The sequence below is a fragment of the Nestor notabilis genome, unplaced genomic scaffold, assembly GCF_000696875.1.
Source record: "Nestor notabilis isolate BGI_N333 unplaced genomic scaffold, ASM69687v1 scaffold7640, whole genome shotgun sequence".
NCBI classification, from domain to species: domain Eukaryota; kingdom Metazoa; phylum Chordata; class Aves; order Psittaciformes; family Psittacidae; genus Nestor; species Nestor notabilis.
The window spans coordinates 4,155-12,461 of NW_009909672.1; the positions used below are offsets into that span (position 1 = coordinate 4,155).

The 8,307-nt window shown below is 39.9% G+C and overlaps 1 protein-coding gene across 1 annotated transcript; it reads left to right on the forward strand.

The window, feature by feature from the left end:
• The first annotated feature begins 1,230 nt into the window (after positions 1 to 1,230).
• On the forward strand, positions 1,231 to 6,445 carry LOC104399912 (L-threonine 3-dehydrogenase, mitochondrial-like). Its single transcript, XM_010017181.1, has 8 exons — positions 1,231 to 1,414; positions 1,761 to 1,803; positions 3,033 to 3,103; positions 3,856 to 4,005; positions 4,095 to 4,267; positions 5,073 to 5,163; positions 5,629 to 5,898; positions 6,136 to 6,445. Exons 1-8 carry the CDS (start codon positions 1,231 to 1,233, stop codon positions 6,273 to 6,275), a joined length of 1,122 nt encoding a protein of 373 aa, XP_010015483.1. The 3' UTR covers positions 6,276 to 6,445.
• The last annotated feature ends 1,862 nt before the right edge of the window (positions 6,446 to 8,307 follow it).

Genomic DNA, 8,307 nt, shown 5'->3' on the forward strand with positions numbered 1-8,307 from the left:
GCACTTTTGGGGGATGGTATCTTACTAAGCATGTGATAAGAAGTTTAACAAGTTTTCTATATTTAAATACCAGGACGCCCTAAAGTATCAGAAAATTCTCAGCCTTGTCTGTTGCTGTGAAAGGAACACCTACACTGATTACTTTTTTGCTTTTCTACGCAGTCTAGAATTGGTAGTGCTGGAATCCATCTGCAGCAACTAGCCAACGTCATTTCTTGTTGTGGCCTTCCTCCTCCCTGACTCTTCTTACTATAATATATGCCACAAGAACACATATGAGAAAGGAGTTGTTAGGGTAATCTCGAGCAAGCTAGTTTGATATATGTTTTCATCTGAGAATTTACTTTATCTGGCACTTTGTGAGAGTTAAAAGTTGTTTGAAGGGGAATAAGGAAGAATTTCGGTGACTGTGCCTTAAAACTGTATTTGAAAGAAGTAAACTGAAACCTCAGAAAAGACCAGTTGTGGATGCCCGTGTGATTTATTTGGGGCACATCCTTCTCTATTTCCTTCCCCAATGTGAAAGATTTAGAGAGAAATAAAGCTAAACTTGCACATAGCTCAGGGTAACTTAGGGATATTTTAGCAGTGTGTTATTATGATTGAATCATTCTCTTTTTTTTGTGAAATAATTAGGACATTTTCATGACTCCTGGGTAAATACAGCTTCTCCTTTGTTTGCTTCCGGGTACTGTGCAGCATGTGCATTAAGTCTGAGCAAAGTAGTGCTCTCGAAAGTGATTTACTGCTGCCTCTGTTGGCTTCCCTGGATCTCACTGATGCAGTACTGGGAAGGTTTGCTGCTTCATGGCAGTCTACAAACCTTTCACTCAAACATACCTACAGTGAAGCTGTGTAATCACAGCAGCTGGACTTGCTGAATTCTGTATTTGTTGTCTTTTGTACTTGAAATCCTAGTTTCTAGTGACTGTTTTAAAAGGATTAAACTTGAACTATATTCTCATTCTCCATTATACTGGACTCTGTGCTGGGACTATGGATATTTTCTTGAGCTCACTTTGATGAACACATTATCTAATTCATATTACTTCACAGGCTGCATCTAATAGACAAGGCTCTCAGCTGTCACATCAGCTAGGATGTGGATTGCATCAAACTTCCCTGAAACCCTTCAGACTTTTCTAAGGAGGTGTTTAAAACGTTTAATATGGTTGAGTCATTTGTGACTAATCTTTGCTGCTGTTCTCACACCATACTGGAAGGAGGAAGATGCCAATTGTCAGAAACGTGAGCCGAGCTGTCAGCCGGCTGCTACAGAGCCCTGGTTGTGGATGTGGGATTCCCGTCATCCCTGCTCGATGCATTGGAGTCTCGCCCCGCCAGGTGGCCTCCGACGCCAGCTTTCACTCAGTTTCCTTTTCCGACTCTGATCATCCTCGGGTGCTAATCACAGGTCAGCATTCCCATCATAACTGTATTCCCACTCCAGCTTCTCTGTCGAGTCCCCTCTCCCCTCCTCCCTGGTGAGCAGAATACTGAAAGCAAAACTACTCAAAATACTCTGGAATTGTGATGATCTTTCCTGTATGGTAATAAGATTGGAACCCCATCTCATCTATTTTTATTCCAGACATCTACTCAAACTAGTTCTTTGGGTTTTCCTTGAGAAAAAAATATAAAAGCTTCCTGACTCACTGAGAAAAACAGTACTCTTCTGATGTGATCCATATCATCCTGGAACCCTGTCTTTTTGATAGCACTTTTCCTCTGATTTTTGTCTCCTGTGTATTGCCTTTTAGGTGGTCTTGGCCAGCTTGGAGTGGGACTTGCTAAGCTCCTGAGGTATGTCATGATTCTCTGACTTGCTATTAGTAAGGAATTCAAGCTTTAGCCATCACTGCTAGAAGCAGTAATTTTCTGGAAAGTTGATTAAAAAGGATCCTAGTGATGATTGCAGATTTTCTCTTTTTTTGGCCTAGTCAAATAAGGCTGGATTTGAGTGCTCAACAGAGAGACAAAGGTTGTGATTTTATGCAGGTACTACAGGAGAGAAGAAAGTACAACCACCCACTTGAAAAAATACATAGTCCTTTGCTAACTACCCAGCTGCTGGGCATTGCAACTGCTGCCTTTTACCTTTCTGAGAATTTCAGTTAAGCAATTTCTGGAATAAGTTGCCCCATTTAGTAAAGTACAAACAAAACCAAAGATTAGGATACAAGATCTTGAAGTTTTTATGATTTGCTGAAAGATAAACAGATGCAGCAAAAGAAGTAAATCTAAAATGCATTTCTTTTGGCTCTTTCTGTTCCTCTGCTGCACATACACAGTTACCTTATTTTTACCATGGTATCTCTCAGCAATGTAAAATGCTCTGAGAGCTCTCCCTGGTCTATATCATTGTCCATATCCACTCAGCTCTGCAGTATTGTTTGCATGTAGACAGCGTTTGTTGCAGAGGATTTGGACTATGACCAAAAATGAGCAAACTCACTGTATTCAACACCTTGTTGCAATTTGAATGTTTTCTACATTTCTATGGTATATTTAAAAGTCATTCAAGTAATGGAAGGCTGGAATGTGCTTCAGTGCCACCAGACTTGCTCTCTGTGACAGCCTCCTATTGCTTAAAAAAGCACAAGGCAGAGATTGCTCAGTTGTATTTTCTTTGTTGATATAAAAGTGGCTGCAGTTACAGCAAGCCCAGTGGCTTTTTGTTGTCTGCAGAGGAGTGGGTTATCTATGGGTAAAATTTTGAGAAGGATAAGGCAGGAAAGTCTTTCTTCTCAACATATTTTCATTTACTAAAAGATATCTCTGTCCTTATGCGGTCTCTCACTGCTGCTAGAACTAGTTTACTAATTTCCTAAGATGTTATATCAACATTTGAAGGATCAGTAGGTTTAAAATATTTAAAATATCAAAATATTTCACTATTTTTTAGTGCAAAAACTGATTTCATTGTGAAAATTATTGTTCTTCTGATATTGCTCCAGCAAAACAAAATAGCAGAAGAGCAACTTATGAATTATCTCAAAGACTCACTGTACCATGTGGGTATTTTTACACAGGAAACACTTTGGAAAGAACAATGTGATCTTGTCTGACATTAGAAAACCTGCAGATAGTGTTTTTCATAGTGGTAAGTGACTGGGGAAGCATATGGGAAAAAGTATTTTGACTTTGATGTTGATAGACTAATTACCAAAGTCTAAATGTTAAGTGGATTAAACTGAACAAATTGCTGTTTGAAACTTCTGGATAATGCTTTCCTGCTTTGAAATCTTGCCGAGACATTGATTACTTTTGCCTGTTATTCCCTTTTTCTAAGTATTTTTCATTGCATTTTTCCACTGTTGCTTTGCCACTTTGTTGACCAGAATAACTACTTAAGTTGAGTTTGACTGTTTGCTCCTGCTGTAAATAGAGATGTAGTTACTCTTTTGGAGGGAACAAGTTGGAAATTAAATATGTGCTTTGTTTTTCCATGCTAAGGCACTTGTTAATGGTATGATGGATCTAGAATAGGATTTTTGGATCCTTTTATTTTCATTAGGAACTTACATAAGTTTTTCTTCATCATTACTGTTTAATGATGTATTTAGGTATTTGAATAGTGTACACTAGATTTTCCCTGCATTCATGCTGTTGAGTGGATGAAACTAGAGTTCTTGCATCATCAGTCTGTTGTTGAGGTAAAGGTAGCAGTTGCCCTTCATTTGTCCTCCTTATTTACTAATCTGTTGACCACTGATGTTAGGTGTGCATTCTGCTGTGTAGTCAAATCCTCAATATAGGTATGGTCAAAAAGCAGCAATGTGAGTTTCATGTAGAAGTTTTCGTTACATCCGTTCTTCTTGATATTCAATTTCCTACTGGTTCCATTTCTTCTAGGTCCTTTTATCTACGCAGATATCTTGGACTACAAGAATTTACGTGAGATAGTGGTGAATAATCGGATAACTTGGCTATTCCACTATAGTGCTTTGCTCAGTGCTGTTGGAGAAGCAAACGTCCCCTTGGCCAGAGCCGTAAACATTACTGGTATGTGATGAGGGTTTCAAGTTCATGCCTCCTACACAGGCCCGATGAGGCCCAGCGAATATTCTGATAAATCCTATTGTTTGTCCCAGGTTTACACAATGTTCTGGATATTGCAGCTGAGCATAACTTGAGACTCTTTGTTCCAAGCACTATTGGAGCCTTTGGACCTACCTCTCCTCGAAATCCAACTCCTGATCTCTGCATTCAGAGACCAAGGACAATCTATGGAGTGTCCAAGGTTCACGCTGAGCTCATGGGAGAAGTGAGAATTTTTATTTTACTTATTTCATGAAAATTTTGGGAGAACTTAATTGCTTTTGTAAGTTTCCTCACTGCAGTGTTCTTTTCCACATTCTTTTGTTCCTTCAGGCTTCAGTACTCAACAGCAGTCTGAGGCTTGTACTTAAGGACAAGTATCTTCCGAGTTTTGTTAGAAAAAATACACAGAATTGGAAGCTGGCGAAGATCTACCTTTCAGTGTAATTTCTTCCCCTGGTTCTTTTGACTTTGGCCTAATCTGCCAATATGAATGACATTGCAGAAATGACAGTGTACAAAGCCTTGTGAAAGCATGCTGGGGAATGATGACTTTTGGTCCTCCCTTTCCCACACAAGAAGACGCTGAAGTCCAAGCCATGAGAGTCTATATGTACATAACATCTCTTTTGGCTTTGTAGTTTTTTATACACATTGTTAAAACTGGTATTTTTGTATATTGTTTCCTCACACTTTAAATTTATGAGGGATGGTGCAGGTCTAAAAACTGTATTAACCTGAAAAGTCTCACAAACTTAGGAATTTTCTGTTTCTGAACACTAGATCTAGACCCTACATTAGAAGTCAATCCATATCTACTGATGTGGATGCGAACTAGAAAAGAGCAAGCAAGAACATCAGTTACCTGATAGGGAATTGAGACTGTTCACTAGTCCCTTTCCTTTCATCCCTGTCATGGGATGGCTACAGCACAAAGGTTTGTCCTGTGGCAGATTTTTCCTGTGAAATCAATTGAGTTGTGAGGCCTTAGTCTTGATTCATAAAGCTGTGCTTCTCTCCCCCCTCCATAGTACTATCATTACCGGTATGGCCTGGACTTCCGCTGCCTGAGGTATCCAGGAATTATATCTGCTGACTCTCAGCCTGGCGGAGGAACAACCGGTAAGTGACTTGTGCACAGTTCTCAGGCAAAAACAGCAAAACCAAGCCAATATACAGTCATTTCTGTTTTTGTAGAAATTCAATCTATGGCAGTATAGAGCATCAGGGTAGAGATGCTATTTCATCAAGGGTACAGAACTTGTGTCCACTCCACCCTAGGGCATAATGTCTTTGCCTTTGTACAGTATCTGAGAGATTTTGGATTATTTGCACTCATTGAGATGATTTGCTTGAAAATTATTTTAAACTCTTCTGTCTTGCTGCAGTGTGCAAATACTGGAATAACATCAGGATAGTTCGGAATGATTTACACTTCTCTTGTAAAAAGTAAATAATGCACAGTCCTGTGGCTAGATTTTATACAAAAGACACTGGGGGTGGTCTGAGGATTGTTGACTGTCATGAAGTGAGCAACAGATTGAGGCAGATGAGCACACCCCCGCCCCCCATTGTTCTTTTCTATAGATTATGCTGTCCAGATTTTCCACGATGCCATGAAGACTGGCAAATTTCAGTGCTACCTAAAGCCAGGCACTCGTCTCCCGATGATGTACATTGATGACTGTCTGAAAGCAACTTTAGAAGTCATGGAGGCCCCTGCAGAGGCACTGAGCATGAGGACATACAACATCAGTGCCATGAGCTTCGTTCCTGAAGAGCTGGTGCAAGAGGTGCAGAAGCATGTTCCTGAGCTCCAAGTTACCTACAAAGTGGATGAAGTAAGGCAGGCCATAGGTTAGTATTGGCTTCTTTGGCAGTGGGTAAGAAATAAACATTAGACTGCTATAGGTTAAGGGCGGAACAAAGTTTCTTTTCTTTGTAGGCGCTTGCAAATTGCTTCTGTACAGTTCAAGTCTTACGGATTGAAATTCAGCTTTAGTAGTTCAAGTGGCCAGTGATGAAATATCTTAAAGTTTAAAGAAATTCTTCTTAAACCTCATGCTCCTTGTTTCTTCTCTCTTTTCACTGCAGCTGACAGCTGGCCAATGAACTTTGATGACAGGAACGCCCGGAGGGATTGGGGTTGGAAACATGATTATGATCTCCCCGAGCTGGTGACTACGATGTTTAGCTTCCTTGGGTCTGACTCCAGGATTGCTCAAGTTAACTGAAATACTTCATAAGATGTTTCCAGATTTCCACGGAGGACCGGGAAGAAATGGCTAAATTAGTTTATATTTTTCTGAGTCTTAGAGCATGTCAGATATTAGTTTTCATAAGCAGCAATAGAGTTGGGCAGAAACATGCTGTAGCTGGAATGTACTATTAGATAAACAGCATCGTTTGGTACTCTCTGCAAGTAGTCAGCACTGAAGACAAACACAGATTTCTTGAACTTTCACACTTAAGCAGCTATCAAAAAAGGAAAAAAAAAAAAGGCACTTACTCCTGGCTCATGACTCTTCAATCATGTGTTTTTGGCAAACAATATGGGGCAGTACTTTCAAACCTGGTGTGCTGGGCATATCCCGCCAAGTTAACGATAGGTTTCTCATGTTTCCTGGTGGAGGATGTTAGATCTTAGTAAGATACAATCCTTTCTACTCTTTGCTTACAAAAGAGAGCTCAGAAGAGCTACTTCATGTTTCCAAATTGCAGGGGTTGTTGCAATTTTAGTTTGAATTCAAACTTTGCTCATAGTTCCTTTATATATATGTGTGTATATACTGCTGTAAACATTTTTCTATAGGGCATGCAAGGTAACATTATTCTTATAATGCTTATAAATGTTAAGGGGAATAGGGCTTGAATTCTCATTATGCTTTTATAAAACACAGAGTTTACAAGCTAAGTTTTGTCCTACTCTGAAAGTGCTGCTGCCTCCAGTTTAACCTCAGAGGAGCTGTTATGTGTATGTGAATCTGGGGCATATTTCAAGCAGGCAATGCCTACGTATGGGTTTATTACTAATTAGCAACACTTTTGGTCTCCCAGTTGTTTGCTGTGCTAGCACGATGACATACTGCTTGGAGCAAGTTTTCAGGGTGGGCTGATGACGGAACCTTATGGTGGAGTCCTGTCAGTTGTTGTAATCTGTTTGAGTTCACTACATTTTCTGCGTACACTGTAAGTGTATTTGTAGATGCTATTTATGTCTAACTGTCATACGCTTTTATTCTTTAGAGAGGGATCCAGAAGATGAAACCACCTTCTAGCTACAGTTAAGGGCTGTTCTGCTCATTGAGTTTCATGCACAACAGATTCTGGGATTAACAAGGGAATCTTAGTAGATATGCAAGGAAGATATGTCGATTCGAAAGCTACTTAGGAGACATTGAGAAATGACAAACTGGAGAGACAGAAAAGCCAGTTTAGGTAAAATATCCATTTCCATGGATGTGAATCTGAGCCATCAGCTACTGTAGCTGTAGCACACCTTGAGAAACAGTATCTGGGAACTTTGGATTTTATTTTTTTCAAAGTAAGAATACCTTTCATTTTCGAAATGACTGGAAATTCCCTGTATGAAGCTCTCCATCTTTTTTGTCTTGTATACTCCAATAGTGTGTGTAGGTAAATGTATTCAAGTCTTGTTTTTTGCCTACAACTTGTTTGCTGTGTTTTCTGTGACAATGCTTTGGTAGTTGCGAGTCTTAGTCTCTCTGTAACCCTGAGGTGTTTCCTCGGTAAGTGGATAACTGACATGACCAGATTTCTGTCTCTGTGTGAAGGAGTCTGCATGCTGCAGGGAATATGTTTTCTCACGAAGGGAACCTTCAAATGAAGATCTGTGGTGAAACCCAGTTATTTCAAACGTTTGTTAAGCTTGTTTCTCTGGGGTTTGTTATGTATTTTACTGTTTCATCCACTGGCAAAGTATGTGTTTACCAGGTCCTTAAGCTCAAAAACCTCTAGGGTTTTGGCCTGTTACTGAAACGTTTTTATATTGTTTACATTTCTGAAATGACAAGTTTTTAAACTTTGGCTGTTGTAACTATCACATTGTTCAAGCATAGTAGTTGGCTCAATGGGCCAGCAATATTGTGGCCCTCCATTTGTACCCTACCAGGAAAGACTCGCTCAGGTTTTGTCCTCTGCCCTGCCAAACCTTTCCTGGTGAACCTTACACTGAGCTGTCAGGTGAAGAGCTTTATGAGGTCAAGTGTCTTGTCCATTCCAGCCTTTCATAATTCACACCCTGAG